General features: G+C 37.6%; 1 protein-coding gene across 2 annotated transcripts in view; it reads right to left on the bottom strand.

Annotated features, from left to right (window-relative positions):
• epha7 (EPH receptor A7) overlaps positions 1–23,182 on the bottom strand; it is a 131,681-nt gene that overhangs the window by 16,472 nt on the left and 92,027 nt on the right. The window contains exons 6-14 of one of the 2 annotated variants that reach the window (XM_023347225.1): positions 17,199–17,323; positions 14,123–14,291; positions 10,687–10,831; positions 9,011–9,066; positions 6,132–6,257; positions 5,487–5,672; positions 4,065–4,126; positions 3,641–3,850; positions 212–361 (exon numbers count right to left, since the gene is read on the bottom strand). In XM_023347225.1, coding sequence (XP_023202993.1) covers positions 212–361; positions 3,641–3,850; positions 4,065–4,126; positions 5,487–5,672; positions 6,132–6,257; positions 9,011–9,066; positions 10,687–10,831; positions 14,123–14,291; positions 17,199–17,323 — 1,229 coding nt within the window. The remainder of the gene's footprint in view (positions 1–211; positions 362–3,640; positions 3,851–4,064; positions 4,127–5,486; positions 5,673–6,131; positions 6,258–9,010; positions 9,067–10,686; positions 10,832–14,122; positions 14,292–17,198; positions 17,324–23,182) is intronic. The other variant, XM_023347226.1, reaches the window with a different exon arrangement.

The raw sequence follows: 23,182 nt of genomic DNA on the forward strand, positions 1-23,182 counted from the left end.
AATTTTCATTTAGAACCTTTTCCTCTGTAAAATATTTAAAATGAGCTACTGACATCTTATTTATAGTTCAAAACAACGGTCTCCAGGACTAAAAGAAAACCTAACAGCAGTTTGAGAGTTTTAAAATTCGTATGCCCTTTTGTTTTGAGGTGATCCATAAACAGAATATGTGCTGTATCATGTTAGCTGTTTTCTGGCTGTAGTTACTTACATCTTGATTGGACATGTCCCAGTAGGGCCGCTCCCCGTAGGACATGACCTCCCACATGACGATGCCATAACTCCACACGTCGCTCGCAGAGGTAAATTTACGATACTGGATAGCTTCTGGTGCTGTCCACCGGACTGGAATCTTACCACCCTGTTCGGTAAAACACATGCAATCAGCTGAGGTACAAATTATACTCATGACATTCTACAGTTTCCCCTAAAGCATCAATTAAAGAAAGAGTTTCAATTATACAATGAGCCAGAACAAATCTGTACAAACCTTAAGTCAGAGAAAAGCACAAGCATATATTCCTCAAAAAAGGCTTCATTGATTGTAAAAGCTATAAAGATGAATATTTCATGCATATATTGGGGAAACCCCGCCAGGTTAATGTTGCTGTTTAGTCATTAAAAGTCTTAACAACACATTTCCCGCAATGCTGGACCAGTTATATAACATAACTAGCTACTTAAAAATCCAGCTGTATTAGTAATGCTTTAATCATTGCATAATTATTGCCTAATTTTTTCCTCTTATGTTAGATATTAACCCTATTACACATAAACATCGCTCATTACAGCTCAAGGTTTCATTCATATTCATAAAAAGGACCAGAAGGATGTTTGTCTTTCTCCAGGAAAATAACATTTATCAACCAAGACCTTTAAATGCAGCATCTTATCTCCAGAAATGTTGTGAATTATTCATATTCTTCTCACCATTTAATCAGAAAATGCTTCTTTTTACTGAATTTGCTAACACAAAAAAACCCAAACTATTTTACAGCAAGTCAAGTCTTTAGTAACGTCAGAGGACTGAGGTCATATTCAAAAATAACGGAAAGCCTAGAAAAAAGGTAATTCACATTTTATTTAGTTCTATTAAGTATAATAAGTCAAGGAATGACAGAAAACAAATTCATGGAGATAATATATTCTAATAAATTCTGAAGGGATTTTACCATCAGTACAGGAAGTCATAAGTATTTACAGCAGCTTCTTGTAATTTTTTACTGGCAGTTCTACAATATCTTTCATTCTCAGGAAAAGGTAAAGTTTTTTACCTTTCAGTGAAAAAAAAACTGAAGTCAAAGTTTTACTTTTAGGATAATGGATCAATCATGACTGAGACGTAGGCCTGTCGCGATAAACGGTAAATCAATTAATCGTACAATAAATTAAAACTATCGACGTCATTTTAATTATCGGCATTATCGTCTCTTCCGGCCTTTTTCTCTTTCTGTTGATGACACCGAATGAAAAAAGGCTCAACTCCAGTGCTCTCCACTGACCCTCCTTCCTCATTTTCTTAGTGTAAAGCCCAGCGCACACTACGATCTTAGAGCTGTCGATTGTCGGCCCATTTTCAAAACCTGACAGACCACACATTAGCCGACAGAAATCCTAGGTATAACGGTTCGATCGGGTTCGTTCCTGCCGTGTGGTGTCCAACAATGGGCACAAAATAATGGCTACAAGTCCAGTGAACTCATTTTAAAACCAGGCATTAATCAATGCTTTACTACAATCTACCTGCAATGCATGTGGCTGGTGTCAGCGTAAAGTCCTGACTGAATGAAAATTATTAGAACCTATTTACGTCACGTTAACGAAGAACAGCTGAAAAATTACCGGGTTTATCAACTGCGGTAGCAATTTCGCTCCAACTCCTCCCCTTGTCATTTCTATATTCTTTGCATGTTGAATAAACATTAATGTTGTTTCCACATATCATCTCCAATGTCCGCTGGACTTCGGGTTGCTCCGTGTCAGCTGTTTGGGATTCCCCGACGTAATTTCCCCTCAGAAAGCACAAGGAGAATCCGCGCTTTCTGATTGGCTACCTGTCACATTCAACAGGCTGCGTTAAAGCTCCCAGTGGGGAAAACCCCTGATTTGGATCGGAGCGGCAACGACGATCTACCGTAACACACCACACAATCTTAGAAAGACCAACGATCTAAGATTGTTGTATGGGGAAAAATAGGAGCAAAAAATCATGTAGTGTGAACTATTGCATCAGGTAGTCGATGTGCCCGTCTTCTCTATTTAAATCTAAATATTACTGAAGGGCAACATGATATACACACTTTATAATCTGCAGTCTTTTGGTTGAATGCAGTATTTATTTCCACTTTGGCTTTATGTTGTTTAGTTTTTTTTTTCAAGTGAGTTTTTTGTTAATGGAGACTGAGAATCCATTTTATATTTGTTTTTGGTTGTTTTGTTTATTTTGTTTATCAGTTCCAGTGTTAAATATTCTTTTGAAAATAAAGTGTATCTATCCTTGGCAGGAAATCACATGTATTATTACGTTATTTCCATTAAATCAGTGTAAAAAGATCCTCAAACAATATTATCGTTTATCGCAATAATTTTTGAGACAATTAATCGTTTAGCAAAATTTGCTATCGTGACAGGCCTATGTCTATGTAATTGATATATGAATAAATAAATAAATAAACATATTAGCACACAGTAGCACATAACTGTTATCACTCCACTAATAAAGTCCATCTGTGTGGAATTTAATTCTTCTGAGACATGAAGACCAACAGAAGATTAGAGAACAACCAGGATCAAGAGGAGAGTGAGCAAACAGGTCAGGAGGGAAACATCGCTATGAACTTTAGATTCTCAAACATTCTCAGTACTGAACATATCACAGAGCTCTGTTGAATACATCAGGAAAAAAAAACAAAGAGATAAACCTATCAAGATATAGCCAGGCCGTCCCCTTCCTATGCAATTCTGCTCAATTTTCATCTCCCTTCACAGCTCGGTCTGGAATTTCTCCCACTGAGCTTGATTTGTCCAGTTGAATTTCATCCAGTTCCAGTTGGCTCTACTAATAGCGAGGCAAGTGGCTGGAAATGCTAGCAAATGAGGCTATTTCCAGTAATTTTCATGTAGTGGAGTTTGACCATTACACATATTAAGGTCAAGCATGAGTGATTGGGTAAAATTAAATCCGATCTTCATCCAAACTTCAACAAAGTCAGAGCCTCCAGCAAGCAATCGTTTCTCAATAACAGAGGGTCCAGGCCCTTTGCAGGAAACACAATGTAGAACAAAATGTTGGTTTTTACCGGGCAAAACTGCAAATGTACTTTAAATTTAAATAAACTTTAATTTTATTTTTGATCCCTGTGTTTTAATATTCCATTCATCTAAACATTCACTCTCATTGAATATATGAGAAAACAACATTCTAATTTAACAGTTCCTGACCATACATTATAAGTGAATAAATACACTTCTGATTAAAAGCTTTTTGAACAGTTTCTAAAGTGAAGTTGGCTTTACAGAGCCAGAGTCGACCTGGACACGCTCATCTTACTCTGCTCTATTTTCATGCACCAGCAGCAACTTGATTAGAGAATTCAGACAAGGCTCTTGGTAGGGAGAGCAAGAACTTTAATTGACTCACAGTTGTTGTGTAGACAGCCTCGGGATCGTCCTCTATCACCCTTGACAGGCCAAAGTCTGAGACTTTACATACGAGATTGCTGTTGACGAGGATGTTCCGCGCGGCCAGGTCTCGATGGACATAGCCCATATCGGCCAGATATCTCATTCCCGCTGCTATGCCCCGCAGCATTCCCACCAACTGGATGACTGTGAACTGACCGTCGTGCTTCTGTGACGCATAGAGAAATACAAGCAGGTCAGCCATCTTCACTGACCAGAGGGGAGAATTTAGGTTGCAAGGCTGCAGAAGCTTTAGTACAAGATTTATGATATTTATGCAGAAACCCGATCCCACAGCAGACTCCGTGCTCTCTGGGACACTTTGGTAAAGTGCAGAAAAAAGTTGGAAAAGATGCTGCACTGACTTCGGAGAAGATACTCACCCTGAGGAAAGCATCTAATGAGCCATTCTCCATGTACTCGATGATGATCATGACTGGTTTTCCTGAAAAGAAAGATGGAAAAAAAAAACAAGAAGAGCAGATGATTAATGAATACCTAATTTCTACTTATCTTTCATAATACTTCACAAAACAATGGTTCAGCCAAAACTGATTCCCAGATATTTATAGCTGTGTTTCATTTGCTTTTAATTAAAAGTTACCATCTGCTTCCTTTCTTAGTCTTTAAATGAGAAAATGTTACAGAGGATGTGCAGCTAATTTAGCCAGCTGATCAAAATCTGAGAGTCAGCAGCTTATTGAAAACTCATCAGACTTTTCATCACATGATCAAAGAACCTAGAGAGCAGAACTACAAGAGTTAAAAAGTAGTGAGTAGGCCCACTGTTCATGTTGATCCATTAACAAATATGCTGCTTAATTCTTTAAGATTGATTGTGAGAATTCTCATGAAGCTGATGGAAGCATTATGAAGATGGCTTAATTAAAGGAGTCTAGGTTTTTAAGCCTCTCCTTCCAGCCATCCATAAATGTATTTGGTGTGATTTATGCTGCATACCATTTACCTTTGAAGTTTGACGTCACACCTGAGGTAACAATGTTCCAATTACCGTATCTAGACACTGTAACAAACATCTTTTTTAAGCTTTACTTTAAACACCACTTGTAATTTGTTCAGTTTGTAGTTGCACATTGATTTTAGATGCATTCTTAAGGCCCCAACATACTTGGGGGTTGATGGACTCAAAGTGGACGTCTGCCAGACACATCTGCCCAAAGGTCAATGTTTGCGACCGCGTATGCATGCATCAACCTGTTTTGTATTTGAGCTGATAAGGCTGAGAGTTGGTACAACAAATTGTAAGGACATATAGCATGACCACCAGTTTGTGCCGCCCTGTCAGGTGTGCAGTGGCTACCCTGATGAAGAAGAAACAGGACTGGGGAACCAACTCACTCAAACTAGTTAGTATCCATTCAGATTGAGGAAAACTAAGGAATTTGTCACAATAAATATTAACAGACCTCCCAATGGGTCTTCAGATAGGTAAGTGGCATTCTCAGGGGTTAACCATATTTACATTTTGTCCCAACTCTCCTTGATCCCCTCGAGTTATAAATTGTAAACATTTGTGTGGTCAACCTCAGCAGTGATGTATAAGACTTACTGGTGCATCTCAATAATCATGCCACGTTCACAGACAGAAAGTAGTTTCTTCAAATTTTAGTGCTATAATCTTACACTTTTCATCAACTAATTTTCAACTCAAAATAAACAAAACTATTTGTTTTATTCCTTAGCTTTGTTTATCCCTCTTTTTAATTTAAGCTCTATTTACAACCTGGTTATGATACAAAAGCACCAAATGTGAGTACTTCTCCAAATCAGTGACATACTCCCACCTCTTGTCACCACTCCCTCCAGGTGGACCACGTTGGGATGGTCAAACTGCCCCATAATGCTGGCCTCACACAGGAAGTCCCGCCTCTGCTTCTCTGTGTAGCCCACTTTCAGTGTTTTAATGGCGACCGACACGTCCCGCTTTCCAGGCAGCTTCAGTCGACCGCTGCACACCTCCCCGAACTCTCCTGCGAGGGTTGAAATCAGTCATGAGTGAAGGGGCCCAGTAGGTAGAAAAAGGAGAGAAAAACCTCACACACTTCACAATGACAAATTTATTAGTGTATTTTGAGATAAAGCAGCTGTGCAGTGCCAGAATACAAATTGCAGTACAACACCTTGTTATACTCAGGGGAGTGTAACCAAGACCTATAATAAGACATGCTAGAGATGCATAGATACTGTCATTGACCGCCTCGGTAAAACCCATGTGGCAGCAATTTCTCACCTACGGTTATCTTTGTGACTGCCTCTGCCAGACGCAGACCACACATTAATTGCAATGAACTTTTTCCCCTCCTTGCAATTGCTCTATCAATATAAGATGCATGAAGCTGTGTCCCCATTCAAGGTGTAAATATTTGCCTGTCAGCATGATGTATGAGAGCACGTAGGAACTAAATGGGAAGAGCTGAGGATGGGCTCACCTGCTCCAATAACTCGCTCGATTTTTATGCAGGAGGCATCCAACTCCTTGGCAAACTGATGGACAGCCCTGTTCGGATCCTCATAGGTTTCGGGGTCAATGTAGGTTTTGGTGCCTGGAAATTTAACTGTAGGAAGGTAAGAGGATTACTGTTATGATTAAAAATGCACACTGCGCGCCGGCAGGCACTTGAGAGGCAAACGATTACAGAGGCCAGGGATCCAGAGGGAGCAGCTGAACCGTCAGATGCTGGTGTCAAAAAGCCTGAGAATCCTGCACAGAGTGGGAAGCTAAGATTTTAGGAACCTGTGCTTGGTGCCTTTTATCAGGTTATCGGTTACCTTTCACCTAAAGCAGCTGAGAGAGCCTCACAGTATCTAACAGATATATTGTGAAATACTGTATTATTCAATGAGAGGAGTGGGGAAAGAGTGTTTTTTTTAAATATAACACCAATGTTTTTGAATATTTTAGGAGCTCTCAAATTCTGATGCTTTAAAACTGTTCTTATTTTGACTTGTATTGCTTGATTTTCCTTCCTCTAAATGTTTTACAGACCAACCCCTGTATTTCTACTGTTCCCTAAACAGCAGCAACCTTCTGGCTTCAGATCTCAGCAGGGTGTTTTTATGTTGAATTTATAGGCATGTGCATGTAAGTTATTTTTATACCTCTGTCACAACACTGTGTGGTGAAAAAGTATTTGCCACCCTAAATATTTCTCCTGCTTTTTGCTTTTTAGTCACATTTAAATATATCAGACCATCAAACCAAATTTAGTAGATAAAGACAACCTGAGTTAATAAAAAATTAAGTTTTGAAGTGATTATTTTAATTCTTAACATAAGAAAAAACCAACTGCTTGTAAATTGCCAGTAAGCCATAACTAGTGATAAGTCTTGTACTTTTTTTCGTGCTTTAGCTGCATTGGAGGGTTTTTCAGCATCTTTAGGGTCATGTCACTTCGTCTCTATCTGATCATCATTCCAAACATTTATTTTAAGCCACCCAGAGGGAAGCACAAACTGAGCTTAACATCACAAGCTGAAGGCTAAACATTCATTGTTCCATCAATTACGACAAATCATCCAGGACTAGGCAACACTAAACAGGTACAACTGATAGACGGTGAAAAGCTAGTTGCGCTAAACCCAAAGCACTAATCATAAATGTTAGTTCTACCAACACGATAGCATATTCTAATGATAAGGCACAAACTTCAATCCAAATTATATCTGGATTATGGATTCCAAATTATATCTTGAAAAAGTACAACCATCGAGCACCAATTTCATTCATATAATTTACAAGCTCTATGATGCCCCAACATACTGTATTTATGTTTCTATCTTGTTCTCTACAGCCTGTTTTATTGTGCTACTGTATATTTCTTGTTTGAAATAAAGTTTTTTTTATATTCCATAGTATATTGCAATATAAATATACTATGTCAATATTAATGTCATCATTAATGTCATCCTCATAACATCAATATTGCAGTCTTGATCCCTTTTTGTCCTGCTTTGGGAAAAATTACTATGGGTCCATCTTTCCATACTTTGACTTGCAGATGAAATAAACAATTACACACTGTAAAAAAACTCAAAATGATGAGTGCAAATAAAGCTAGAAGAGGTCACATTGTTTTATTTTATTTGAATGATTTTTAAGGCAGGGCATTTATGATTTTCCAAGAAAAGACGATCAAAAAGGAGAAAAACTCCTATGGGAAAAGTTCATGAAAATCCATGGAAGTGTGTTGGACAATGAGGAAAACGTCATTATTTTACATAGTGGTGCAATTAAAATTAAATAACCTTTTAATGGATTAAAAAATCTCATTAGATCTTATGTACTTTAAAATTTGCACGTAAACTGAAAGCCAATAAATCCAATGTAAAAGCTCTACTATAAAAAACAGAACTGAGCCGAAAGAAGATCGCAGCAGAACAGTTGGAGAGACACAGAGTGGATAGTGGTAAGACATCTTGGTCAATTCACTCGTGTAAACACAACAGATCCATTGTGCTCTGGGGAGAGGACGCTGTGGCAGCTGAGATTTCCCTCCACTTGCTCCCATAATTGCTTCGTCCATCCAAGATGTCAGTGGATCTGATAGTACATGTCTTATCACAAGTTCCTCACTTGTACATGGCAGACAAATTGGGTCTTCGCGTTGGATCTGGCTTCTGTCGCCCTGACAGCTTCTCGTCATTCACTACTGCACGACAGATGCTTCCATTAAACTCTATCCACTCCAACTTTGTTTGTGTTTTCTCCGTTTTTTTTTTTTGTTTGCTTGTTTTTTGTCGCAGGTGGGATCGAGCTGCATTTGTCAGATACTTAACAGCAGCTAGTCTGGGCTCAGCAGCATGGGCTTTACGCTTTGTGACACTCCTGACCCTCTGTTTCTAAATCAGCAGTTAGCCAACAGTGCGGATCATTATGGCTCCACTCGGAGAAGCTGTCTGCAACTGCGTCTCCGGGGGCATCATTAGGGGTGGCGCATCAGTTAAAAACCTAACACAGCAAAGTATGTGCAGATGAGAAACTCTGTCACCCGTAAAACCACCAGACACATCTTGAAGAACTTCCTGTTACATTCTGGTTCACCTTTTCCTCCCTCACCGGCAGCTGTCACAGTCTTGCGTCTGTGGTGTTCTGACTTCTTCATCTCCAGCATGGAGTTAAGCCAATCAGCAGCAGAGGCTAGCTTGATAGATCCCAGCAGTGCCTCAAATCAAATGAGCTGGGATAATGGTCATGATGGGGGGTGCTAATGAGTTTTAATGCGTTCTTCCTGCTTAGTCTTGAGCAGCGTGTGTCTGTACAAACTAAACATACATTGTGTATTTTGGGCAGATGAATACAAGCACTTACACTGAAAGTAGAGCTCCTCATCTCCCTCCTGATCAGCTTTGCTGTACCCGCAGTGCCTGGGGGAGGGAGGAGTGGAGAAAAAGAGAATGGTAAAATCAACAGGGAGAAATTAATATCCTAAATTGCAAAAATTTTAATGCGTCAACTAATGCTTTGTAAGACAAATCTGTGAAGATACCCAACTGAGCAGTAGGAACTGTAAAGCCAACAGCATGGATTAGGGAAAGTAGCTCAGCTACATAATAATCACACAGGACATGCAGTGTAAAAAACAGTTTAACATGTGGTGTGTTGTTATTCTATAATCTGAAAGAACTGAAAGTCCCCCCAGTACGTGGTTTGACATACAAATTTAAGAAAGCACAGTCAAACAAACCATGAGCAATAAACTTTCTCTAAATGAACATCTTTACCCACATCTGTGCAGGGAGACATTACTGTCTCCACGGCATGATAACATACAGGAAACCAGGGCTCGGATTTTTAAAACATTTTCGGATGAATAAAAACAAAATACAAAATAATGCAAACTAATATTGTCACGTCGTCGGTGTAGATTGATAACCTATGCTACAGTTGTTTCACCAGAATAGAACCTGCTGTGAATGCTAAAGCTAGTTAGCATGGCCACCAATAGATGGTAGATTTTCCTGGAACAGTAAGTTGTTTTTTAGCCCATTTAGCAGCATTAGCATCTAGCTACATGAGGTTGACTGACAGTGCAAAGACCCTCCTCCTGCCTCTGATTGGTTGTTTTTGACAAGGAGTGGTTCATTTCTTCAGACAACAATAGAAGCTCAGGGTGGAGGTGAAGAACTCAATCTATCTCATACTATACTGCCACAACATGGTGAAAGTTTCAGCAAATATGTAAAAAACATCTTTTTTAGACATCTTTTTTAAAAACTGCAGTTTAATGCATAGTGAAAATTTTAGTTATTGTGACCAAATAGCTTCAGCTTGACTTGCCTGTGTGTGTGACAGAATATAGGTATGCATATTACTAACATGTCAGTTTTTCAGTTTCTGTCAATCTCAGGATGTACTGTACCATCTGGAGAATTTGCTGCAATATTTTTTGGAGTTTGCATTTCACAAAAAGTCACTGAGACAAACAATTCACACATCAACTTTTGTAGGTTATTGTGATCTTATGTCCTACACTTTTAAACACTTTTAAACCTGAAAATGAAGAGTGATGCTTTTTTTTTTTTACTTTACTCCGTGTCATTTATTGTACTTCATCTGAAGGTTTAGATCCACATAAAGTCAAGATTTGCTAAAAATACATAAAGGAGGAAATTCTGATGTATTCATCATGACAAGCAAGTTTGGCTGGCATTCTGTTCATGCAAGGGGGATAATGACAGTGGGCTGAGTGGTTTCTGATGATGGAAAAAAATCAGCACCGTACTTCATCATGACCTCTCCATGTCACACACTCTCACACAGGAATGCAGGGCCAAAGCTCTCTCTGTGGAGTGCTTGTCTTATAATGGCTCCACAAAAACAGCTTAAAAATTTGGTTGGTGGATGGGGAGGGGAAAATGGTGCATCACAAGCCATTAGCGCAGCATGCCACAAGATGATGCGTGCACATGTGTGCATGTGTGAAGACTCCACCGTGGTGGAGGCCTGTGAGTGACAGAAAGGCTAATTGACAAGCGCAGACTCACAGGAGCGGAGAGTCAATGGGGCCCGCGAGAGCGTACCTTCTCCCGATGATGAAGCCGAACACCATGAACACCAGGATGATGGTCCCCGCCACGGCCACCACTGCTATGATGATGACGGGGTTCTGCTCACTGGAGACAATCGCAGCTGATGAGAGGCATACACAAACAGACAGACAGAGATGCTCAGTATGAACTTCCCAACACTGAAAACTGCAATCTGCATGACAGACAGTAATTAAGTCCCAGTGAACAGCATGGAGATTGATAACCATCCCACCCCCCACTCTGCCATTCTCCCCCCTGAGAGAGAACTGGAATAAGGGCTTTTCTATTTCAGTCGTCCTCATACACACGGCTCTACTGTTTCAGAAAGTGGGCTTAATAGTCCCAGGCGGCGACAGCAATGTCCTTCATCTCAAACAAAGGCACATTCAGGTTGAATTGTTTCCTATTCAGAGCTCTCATAGCTCTCTGACTGTTTGCACTGACAAACTGCTGATAGCTCCAAAAAACTGCTTGAAGCAGCTTCATATACATTAAACTCAACTTGCGTACGAGGGGAAGTTCATGCATTTTAAATCAAGTGTATCTGAAGGAAAAATAGTGATGGAAAAGATGGAGAATCATGCCAGTATTTCATCAGCTGTTATATTTGGGATGGGACGGAAAGGGGGGGGGGTTCTGCTGTTGAATTACACACCTCAGGGTTTCCATCTTCAGACTGTTACATGGAAGTTTTTAGAGGCTTTGTGAGCTGGTTGCTTTCACTGTACTGCAATTTACTACCTATGTTACCTGTGCATCTGTCATATAGTGAACATTGATTTTTTAAAATCTGCATAGTCAGCGTACATGAAATGAAATAATTTAATTATGAAGTGATTATGTTTTTACTCAACCGGCAGCTGGCATAAAAGCACAGCTGTTGCAAACACAAAGTGCTGGAATGAACTGAGATGTTTTTCAACCATATTCAATGCAAAACGCATCAAAAAATTTTGTTTCTGGAAAAAAATTACACAAAGATGCCTGACTTAAATATGCACAATCAATCAATCTATCTATCTATCTATCTATCTATCTATCTATCTATCTATCTATCTATCTATCTATCTATCTATCTATCTATCTATCTATCTATCTATCTATCTATCTATCTATCTATCTATCTATCTATCTATCTATCTATCTATCTATCTATCTATCTATCTATCTATCTATCTATCTATCTATCTATCTATCTATCTATCTATCTATCTATCTATCTATCTATCTATCTATCTATCTATCTATCTATCTATCTATCTATCTATCTATCTATCTATCTATCTATCTATCTATCTATCTATCTATCTATCTATCTATCTATCTATCTATCTATCTATCTATCTATCTATCAATCAGTCAATCAATCAATCAATCAAAGAGATGTGAGAGAGGTCAAATTCCTGGGTGTTACTCTTGATCATAATAAACTGGAAACCACACATCAACAATTTCACTCAATGATGCATTGTTGATATTATTTCTTTCTTCAAACTACTCCATTTAATTCAAATATTTTCTTCATGTTAACATAAGGTATGTTAAATAGCAAATAAATGAAATAAGCAAATAAATTAATTCATGTTTTTTTTGTTGTTGTTTTAAATGATGCTGTGAAATAAATGCTAAATCACGAGAATCCCAAAGTTTAACAACCTCAAAAATATTGATAAAACAAAAGAGTCGACTGGGGCTCAGTTCATCTCGGATGAAAGCCTTTTTTATTAAAGATCTCATAATATGAGACATTTTGATCCTCAACATAAACACCTCTGACGATCTCCCAAAAACACGAAGGGCATAGTTAATGTAACTGATTAGATTTAAATGACTGTATCCTCCTGACACTACAGGAGCCTGTCCTTGCGCTTAGTGATTTTCCTGCAGCTTGTTGTCAGCATAAAGTCAAAGCAATTTGTGTTTGCTTGGCTTCAAAGTAAATTATTTCCCTGGGCTATTACTGCCAAAGCTGGAAGCACACAACAGGTTGTGTGCATAGTTGAGACAGAAAAAACTACACTCCAGAATGATTTGCTCATATAACGTTCACATGCAGAACCAACCCTTCATCAGCTATCAAAGAAAAGAAGTTCATTAGATGTTTCCAGCAGAAAATTGGTGACAGAAAATTAAGACAAACAAATTTTAGTGTGTAATAATGATCGAAAATGATTAGGAATGTGTCTTTAATTAATTTTGACTAAATAATTACATACACTTTAACATGTTAAAAATTTTAACACAGTAAAAGACTTTTCTGTTACATACAAAAGTCCGGAGCTGGAACTTTTGTTGCAAGAAGGGATGGGAATTGATAAGAATTTATTGATACCGATTCCATTATTAAGGTTGCTTATTGATTTAATTCCTTATTGAGTCACTTATCAATTCGCATTGAGTTAGGACATAAACTCTTGTATTCAAAATATGCACCATGATGTATTTAATTTAAAACAAAATAAATCTGACTTAAAAAAGAAGAATCTCTTACGTATGACAGCTTTTATTTATTTTTATGATGATGATTTCTTGATTAAAACTAATGAAGACATGAGATTTAAGATTAGAATATTATATCAGACCAACAAAAATATTCTTAATGCAAAAATGTTGCTCTAATGAAAAATGTGCTTAGTTTAACAAACGAGCCTTGTCTGAAACTATATTTAAATTTATTGAATATGACTGCAAATGTTAATATAGGTGAAAATTATTCATACAATATGATGCTAAGATTAATACAATAACAAGGACGCGCAGGAGACGCTGTGCTGGAAGATCTCTCCCCTGGATTTCATACGTTGCTTAGCAACAGCGGTGACTCCACCGCCGTTGATAAGCAACGTATGAAATACTTTACGTCTGTTCAAATCAGTTCCATGCTGTGCGGTCAACTGTTTGAGAATGTTGGAGGTATTTACTCCTTTTATTGTTTATTGTTCCGAACATGTTGCAACTGGCCCTAGAATCGTCTTTTTTGTGATATATATGGATATTTTGGAGAGCTTCTGCCGTGACGCCATCTTGGATGTTATCTAAAGAGAAATATGGTGCTTGTAGAATACAATCACTCAAATACGTCACACATTACGAGAACCAACAAGTGGAATCGTTAAGCTGGCAGCTTAACGATTCCAAGGAATTGACCTACTGAGAACCGGTTCTCCATTCCCATGCTGATGGTTGAATAACCTAAATAACAGATTAAAAACAATCTAGCAGCAAAAAGGATTTTTGAATTATGCATGATTGTTTTGTTTCTATGTAGTTTTGGAATAAAATGCAATTAATTTTGATTAAGTAATTACTGACCGGGCAATTAATTTGATGAAAAATTTTAATTGAGTCTCACCATTAAAAATAACACATAACACATACTAATAGACCATACCACTGGCTTCTTCTTTGGTTGTTATCTCCAGTCTGGGTCCAAAGGTTCCATATCCTGCCTCTGTGAAAGCCCTGATCTGGAACACATAAGCCGTGCTCGGCTTCAGGTTGTTCACTGTAGCAGAGGTGGATCTGGACCTCACTGTGGAGTAGATCCGGTCCTTCTGGTCCTGCACAAGATAAATATGGATATGTTAGCAGTTACTGTTCTCAAGGTATGCCTATGTTTTTGAAAAGTTAGTTAGAGATCTTTGCTTTGAATGAGCACAGATAAATGGAGGTGATAAATGTAGTTATCTGTTCTTGATAAATATTTGAGATGACAACATTCTGAATTCTCAGATTAACATTCAAATGAGGCTTTCTGTCGGGACAGACAATTATATTGGAAGATTTAGTGTAATGCATATTTCCACAGCTTTAATTCCATCAGAGACACACCATTTTCTCTGCTCAGTCTACTCAGTCTTTTTTAAAAGCAATTAAAACTTTTTGTTTTTCCATTGCAGTTCCTTTGACTTTTCATGTAGGTTCATTCCTTTTCTCCTCCTGCTTACAAATAGCTCATTAGTTTTGTTGCAGTTACGAAAAACTTAAGGCTTTCACAGTCCACTTTCACAGAAGCTCACAGGATTTAAGTTCTACTATAAAAATGATCAACATAATGAAACAACATACCCTGTGGCATGTTTTACAAAAGCTGAAGTTAGAGTGAATGGAGTGACTAGGCACATGCTCAGTATTACGGTACTCTCTTTGCTTATTGCAGAACCAGAAAGAATGTTACTTTACTTTACAATTATTATTTAATAATTAAATAAGGATTTTTAGGTATATAAACTAAGCTAGGCCCGTAGATAAAAACAACAACTTTCAGATAAAAACAAGAACCTTCTGCTACAACTGCCAGACACAGACAACTTCTGACCTCATCAACACATTTTAACACATTGTATCAGTAAAAAGCAGTCTGATTAAAATAATAAAAAACAAAAGAAAGCAAAAAGCTTACATATCTAAACACAATCCTGTAACAGCATTAATGAACGTTCAATGTGCACTGCAATGAGCACATCCACCCAGGCTGATAAACCGATGGGACAGTAAGGCAGTATAAAAATATACAGTGTTAACATTTGTTGCAAAATGGTATTCGTTTTGCAATAAAGAGCTTTTGGGTCTGCATGCTCAGAACATTCTATTTTGTATAAGATCTCCCTGATCCCTCCCTAAAAATATCAATTTAAATATTTTATGCAACCAATTATATTCAAATATTATTATGGTTTATAAGTTTATGAAATAGTGTTTGTACAAACTGACATTTTCCAGATTTACCTTGCTAAAAGTTTAATTTATTCTTGGTTGTATTTTAACAAATCGTTAATTTCAGTCGGTTGTGTTTGTATTTATATAAAACTAGAGCCGAACAATACATTGAATCACAGTTGATATTGAAATGTTCATTTATCCAATAGCACAGTCATGACAGGATGTTTGTATTGCAAAACTTGCTTTATCATGCTATGGTATAACATTTCAAGTGCTGCGCATTAAACTGTTTGCTGATGATCACCTGGCCTCCCTCTGTGCTTTATCTGCCCACATTTGATCTAGAGTTCAGAGGGCAACATCCTAAAGAGTTCTGGGGACACTGTGATGATGAAACCATGTGGATTAATGGCAAATAAAAATCACCATTATAATATTCAAAAATATGCCAGGTTCTTTTAAGATTACTACTAACATAAAAATGCAATCAATTATCAACTAAAAGTAATACATTAATTGCTCACAACCTCTCAACAGAACCAGCTTAAACCAGCTGTCCATTCAGAAATCTTTCTCTAATCACCAAGTCTGTCTTAGAAAATAAGATTTTTTTTTTTTTTTAATAATTGCCAGTATTTCTTTTTCTTGCTTATGATATGCTATAAAAATATTTATGATCATTGCTGGGAGTAACTGTTTCACATTATTAATATAATATAGTAATTCAAAAAAACAGCACATCCTACATTGGTTATTAAAACCTAACTACTTATTGTGTTATTAAAACTGTATTTTGAGAGGGAAAACAGTTTTTCATGGAGGTGACAGCTTTATTTTGAGAATTGCACAATATCCCATACAACTGGAATATTTTTTGAAGATGTGATTTATTTTTCACAAATAATTTTATATTAATAAAAAGCAATCTACGTGAACAATAGAACTGTGTTTTAAAGTCAAATTATTCCAACTTTTTGAGCAACAGCAGATCAATTAAATGAAAATACCTTCTTTTTTATTATTTATGTACCCCACAGAACATCATTATTCGACCAAAATCCTTCTCTACAAGGACCAGTCCTCCTCATATAGACATAAATAAGTTTGATCAAATTTCTCTGTCAAAGCTGCATGGATTGTGTACTTTGTTGTTGAGATCTGAGCATTTTGCCCTGCAAAAGCCCAAATGGAATGCCATGGTCTGTTAGGGGTGTTGTCGTTGTTTCCAATTTTCCACTTTTACAGTTGGGCAGAGCTCAACCACAGTACGTGACACGGGAGACTGATTCGTCAGAGAGTGTGAGAGTCTGTAGCCAGCAGGACTGGCATCACGGCTCTGCTTCCCTGCCTTTGATTTGCTGGGTGAAATTCGCTCCATTAAACCTGGTTGTAAAAAGCTGATGTGTTCAGACTTGAGACACAGGGAGGGAGAGCTGAGATCTATGTGGAAGGTAAAGTTAGATAACAGTAGCAGACTGCTAATTCTGGCGCTGCTGCAGCCTAAGACAATATGTCTGTGTGTGTGGGTATGCATGAGGGTGTGCGGGCGTGTGTGTGTGTGTATGTGGTGTGTGTATTAACACGTGTGGGGGTGGTTGCGAAGGACCACAACCTGATTAAAATCTTATGAGTATCAGTCATTATTGCAATTATAAGACAAAGAGGTCCTTGCAAAATGTCACTCAGAGCAGCTTGAAGAGGGAACCTAAACTGATCGAGTGCAGAAATGTTGATGTAAAATGAGATATGGAGGCAAAAGGCTTTTCAGAAAGAGACAAACACACCTACATGTACTGTACACTCACTTTTTCATAGTATTTGATTTCATATTCGGTGATGACGCCGTTGGGTTGCTGCGGCTCCTGCCAGGATAGCTGGATGCTGCGCTGCTGCACATTCTCCTTGATGACCTCACTGACCTGAGACGGAGCTGTTTGGAAAGGAACATGTCAATAAGTGGAGGGCAAACCCCCTCAGCACACACACACACATGCACACAAAAATTAGCCCCACAGAAGCCTTTTTATCAACACTCAGCGGCCCCCATGAGCCCATGAATATTCATGGAAACACCTTGAAAATGTTTACACCCTGAGGTCCAAATTTCAATTACAGAGCAAACATTATCCCAGCCAGCAGAAAAGTACAACATGTAAATCATGAATGACAATTCACTTAATTAATTCCAATGAAACAAGCAGACCCTTCTTCTCCTTGACGATGCAGCTCGTCAGAAAGGGCTGTACCTGGAACCTCCTGACACCAGTCTCATGTACACCAATTACCTCAGGTTCTTTGTATGACTCATTTTAAGTGTCCATCTGACTGGATTAAATACTATGATATTTAGGTTTGCTAAACTGGCACAGAGGCCGTTTTTTTTGCTTGAAGAAACCATATGAAGTTAAAAACTGTGTGTAGTCAAGGCTGCTAGCTACGTTTCTGTCATGTCGTGTGTATCTTCTTTGACTACCTCTGACGATGCTACAGTATCAACCGCTAGCTCTCCGGTAATTACTGCTCTGTTGCTGTTTTCTCTGGACACGGTCCAACAGGACCGTCTTACTGATACACGGTTCTTCTGGTGCGGTTTGGGCAACAGCAGCTAGTTTTTAACCGGTCTCCAGAACTGAAAACTTTGGGACACAGATTTTTCTTTTTCTTTTTTTTTAGATAGTCTTTATTTTAAACTTTTGTCAGAGACTCTACCAAACTTTTTCTGTAGTCAGCACACAGTGTCCTGTAGCGAATGAAAAGGCATTTCAGCCTCAGGAGATTTTCTTCCCTAAGCTGTAAAAGTCACCTGTTGTGTAGTTGGGAGGTTCATAAATCACACAAATCTTCCTCCACCATTCCAGAACATCATTAATTATTGTTATCCTGGTTATAATCACCATCAAGTTACAGCGCTTTGTTTAAATATCCTAGAGTGGGGAAAAACATCACGCATTTTGGTTTGCTGAACATCACCCCAAGGAGAAAAAAACATGTTTACCACAAATCTTCAAATAGCACAGAATTTTTTTATTTATTTTTTTACAAACAGTGTGAAATCTTGATGACTCAAGCGACTTTTGGGGCAAAACACAAGCAGGGCTACAACACAGGACATCTTAGAAAATGTGAAAATAGCTTTTGTGGATGGCAATAATGTTCAATAAAAATGTCTTTCTGCACAAGGAGAAAAAAAGCCAAAGAACATGGATATGATGATACATTTAGGCCTGCCAAGATAGCTAATTTTGCTGGATGACAAAGTGTCCTAGACGTTATTGCAGTAAATGTTTCTATTGTTATTTAGAGACAATTTTCAAGTAATATAATTGTAATGGCATAATAATGCAAGAACACATTCTCAAAGATCAATAAACTTTAAACTGTAATGAACATTTAACACTGGAGCTGCAAGATATTATAAATAACCAAAATAAATAAACAAAATAACAGAAACAACAATGAAATGAATTATGGAGTTAATACAAACAAATTGTCTTTCAAAAAAAAGGGCTGGTTGAGACCAAAACACCAAACTAACTTTTGTCATCAAGTTTTTGGTAGAAAGAGAGAGAGAAAAACCATACATCAGGAAATGAACTTGGTTTAATTTATTATGTAATTAATTGATTTGTTGTGACAGGCCTAGATACAGCCAGGTCACACCGAGCCATATACATATCTCAGGCTCATAAGGGGGCTTCATTGGACGTCGATTAAATTTAAACTATTCCAATTCCTCATTTCCATTCTGCGTCTTAAAGATTCCTGATTCCGATTCTGTTTAGTCAAAAAAAAGTCTACGTGGTTTAAATGAGCTATAGATTCTGGATAAAATAATTCTCAACTTCTCAATTATTATTTTTTTAAAATCAAAGCTTTTTTACTTTACTATGCTTTACTAAGCTGTACTGTGCATTTTTTTCACAGAACTAGTTCCAACTATATAAATATCACACTATACTGCAATATCGTACTTGAATATAAATGTTATGAAACTTTTCACAGAGTTATATTTTTGCAATAAAACTTTATTTTTGAAAAGCTGATGAAAGCACATTTACACCGTTGGCCATGTTAACAAAAAAAGAGAAAAAGTCCAGCTCAGCAGCTGATACAGTATAAAATCATAAACTGTGAACAGAGTTAGGCTGGGGGTTGGCAGTGCATCTAAATGGAGTAAACTATCAATTCTACACCATGAATCCAGAGATATTTAAGCATGGTTATTGTGCTCACTTCTTTGCATGATATATTCTTTGTTCAAACGTTGCACTGAGCCAGTTGTTTATTAAAGTGAAGCCACATCGCGACCGCTGTGGCGCGGTCCATTGCGGCGCACACTTCCAGCTGATTCTTCTTTGCTGGAGTTCGGAAGCTTCTTCAGTCAGCAGACTGTGAATCAAAACTAGGCTACAACATTTAAAAATTTGAACGATTTGTGAAGAATGAAAATGTTAGTCCTGATCCAAACGATTCTCAAGACTCGATGCCCAACCATATTGAGGATTTAAGAAGTATTTCTAGGAAGACTAAAATTCCTTCTATTTTTGCATATAAAAAATCCTACAAATCATACTATGTTAACTTGTCAGAAATCAGTGTCTGATAATCCCCTCAGATGTGACTAGACCAAAGAAGCAGTTTGTTGTAATCTTTGCTCATCCTGATGCCAAAACAAAAAAAGAATAAAAAGAAAAAATCTTCTGATTATGGTTCTTTTGTGTTTTCACAAACAGAATCACTGGTTTTGAAATCTCAGTCTATGTTTTAAGTAATCTGCACGCTGTGTAGAAATATATTGTTTGAATTTGATCGTTTAAGTATTTTAGGTTTAAATCTAATCCCTCAGTGATCCTTTGTATCTTGTCTGTCAGTGATTCATTTTTTTTCTGAAATGTATCCAAAATGCTTCCACAGTACCAACTTTTAAGTTCTTGGGTCATCTTCCATGTTTATGTAGCCAAGAGTTTTCAGGTATGCCAATGTGCAGCCCTTATTTGTGAAATTTTATTAGTTATTTTTATGGGATTTTAATTGTATAGGTACTTGTAATTGTATAACCTTTACTGTCTCTTGGCCAGGACTCCTTTAAAATAGAGGTTCTTAATCTCAATGGGCCTTTCCTGGTTGAATTAAGGTAAGAAAAAAGAATTCTAGCACAAGACAGCAACTTCAGAACTCCCTTTCTAGTAAATGAGGGTGTGCTAAGATCAGCTTAACACTTTTTTCACCAGATCAAGTCATGCTGGCAGCAACTACTTTACAACAACAAGACAGACTTAACTTTGCAGAGGAAAATAGATACATGTGTATTGTTCTTCCTAAATCAAGGACCAACAAGAGAAACTGTCTTTTCCTAAAGAAGAAAATGTGCTGAAGAGCCGGTGGAGTGTTCAGTGACCCAGTGGGAGCCGACCTCTGGAGCCTTAATGCAGCCTGACCTTAGATTGTTTTAAGATGACCTGCTACTAATGACTCCAACTGGATTAAAACCTCATTAGGTCTCATCGGCATTCTGGACAGTAATGGCTACGACAGTGAGAACCCAAGACCTTGAAAAAAAGACTGCTGTTGTGACATATCTCCTCATAATCCACCCAAAACACAAGAACAATCTATCCTTTCTCTGCACAGTCAGTCGGTCACAAGGACGATTAAGCTTTCACTCCACAGACACAACAATCCTTTAGTTGAGCTTGACTTTATGAAATTTGACTGCATTGACTGCCACCACATGTCCTCTGAACTGTTTACCAGTCTAACCCTGCTGTAGTTTTAAAGGTGCTAAATTAAACCTGGTTTATTTTCCTCACCAGCAGATGTCTTTGTCTACTAAACACACAGAGAGAAAACACAGCTGGGGACTAAAATACATAACATAGGTTTTCTAGAACATAATCCTGTCTTTGCTGCATTATTTTTGCTTCTATCAGATAACAACTTTTCTAGAACTCTATGTACATGAGATATGTATGTATTTATTATGAACACAGAATGATCATTTCTCAATTCACCTTTAGATTCATCAGTTTCCTGATGTGATTAGGATGTGACAACTGATGAGCTTGAAGGACCAGATGTTACAATATGCTTATTTAGCTGCGCATCAGTTTTCAAACTGATCGTCCCATAGATTGGGTTCAGTTTGGGACCAAACTGCAACACTCACACCTCTCCAAGCAAGCAATTTTCTAGGCAAATAAACTAGAGTTCCATTAAAGCAGACTAAACAGGGCTGGTGTGAATGAACCCTAAATTAAAACCTAACCTTTGGAGATGATTATGCAAAGAAGGATTCTTCATAGGATCAAGAACATTATGGACAACCCTGACCATCCTCTTCACAATGTCTTGTGAAGGCAGCGCATCTTCAGTCAGAGGCTTCCTCAGTTTCTGTAAAGTACAGACTGCTACAGAAGATCTTTCCTGCCAAAAGCCATCAGTATCTTCAATAGCCATGCGAAGAATCTAAAACAATGATTTACAACAACATTTAATTTCCCTTTGCGATTAATAAAGTATTTTTGAATTTGAATCTGAAATTTTTACAATGTTCTTGATTTCATTAGGTGCAGAGCAGGACATCCCATTAAACATTTAAGAGCTAACATAAACATCAAAGGTTTAAGGGACGTAGATCAATAAAACAAGTCTTTTCAGAAATGCACTGTTGTGTGTCATGAGTCAAATTTTTGTAGATCATCTACCTATTGCCCCCATGACTCTATATTCCCCTCATGTAGAGTCATGGGGGGAAATGCAATCATTTGTTTTACCACCTCAAAACAAAGCATCTGCTTTGATAGCAGCAATGCACCTGACCACAAGTTCCAGTCACAACTCTGGGAAGAAAAAGCAGGATTCAAGCAGACGGTCAATACATTAAAGCCAGTGTGTTTCTATATAGAGATATATTTTTAATTTATTTACGGTATTTAACTTTGATTTAACCAGGTGATCACCATTGAGATTAAGCTGCTGCCTATTTTTACCAGGTCTCCCTTAAAAAGGAGACCTGGTAATGATAGGCAGCAGCATAAAACAACAGCTACAAACATTACATAGCAATAAAATCCACAGAAACCAGTTAAAATAAACATTTTAACACATGTATACAAGTTCCAGTTAATTATGTGATTTATTCTATTGTAAGCTTTATACAAAAAACATATTGTGAAATATATCATTACAGCCACTCATCACAATAGATATCAATTTTATGTCATATTGCACATCCCTACATAACAGACATATTTTATGACTTTGAGAGGAACACAGAAAAGCCGAAGAGTATCTACACATGTATGGGTAGAACATGCAAATTCCAGGCAGAAGACCCCAGGCTAGGATTCAAAGGTAGGGCCTTCCTGCTGTAAGGCAGCAGTAATAACCACCAGGCATATGTTTCATAAATCAGTGACTTAACAAATGATTTTTCTTCAAGTGGTCCAAAAACCCACCTTTATAACAAACATTATGTCCAGTGTTGTATAGTAACGAAGTAAAAATACTTCACTACTTTACTTAAGTATATTTTGGAGTACTTCATACTTTCCTCGAGTATGAAAATTTTTGATGACTTTCACTTTTACTTCACTATATTTCCGAACTTAATTGCGTACTTTTACTCCGATACATTTTCAATGTGTGGTTTAGTTACTCGTTACAAAAAAGCGAGAGAGAAACGCAAGTGTTTTGATCCCACCTACTGATTAGCAAGTAGCAAGCAGGCTACCGAACAAAGTCCGTAGCCTACTTGCCTGGGCTGGTTCATCACCACCAATAGGATACA

Source organism: Xiphophorus maculatus, chromosome 15 (genome assembly GCF_002775205.1).
Source record: "Xiphophorus maculatus strain JP 163 A chromosome 15, X_maculatus-5.0-male, whole genome shotgun sequence".
NCBI classification, from domain to species: Eukaryota; Metazoa; Chordata; class Actinopteri; order Cyprinodontiformes; family Poeciliidae; genus Xiphophorus; species Xiphophorus maculatus.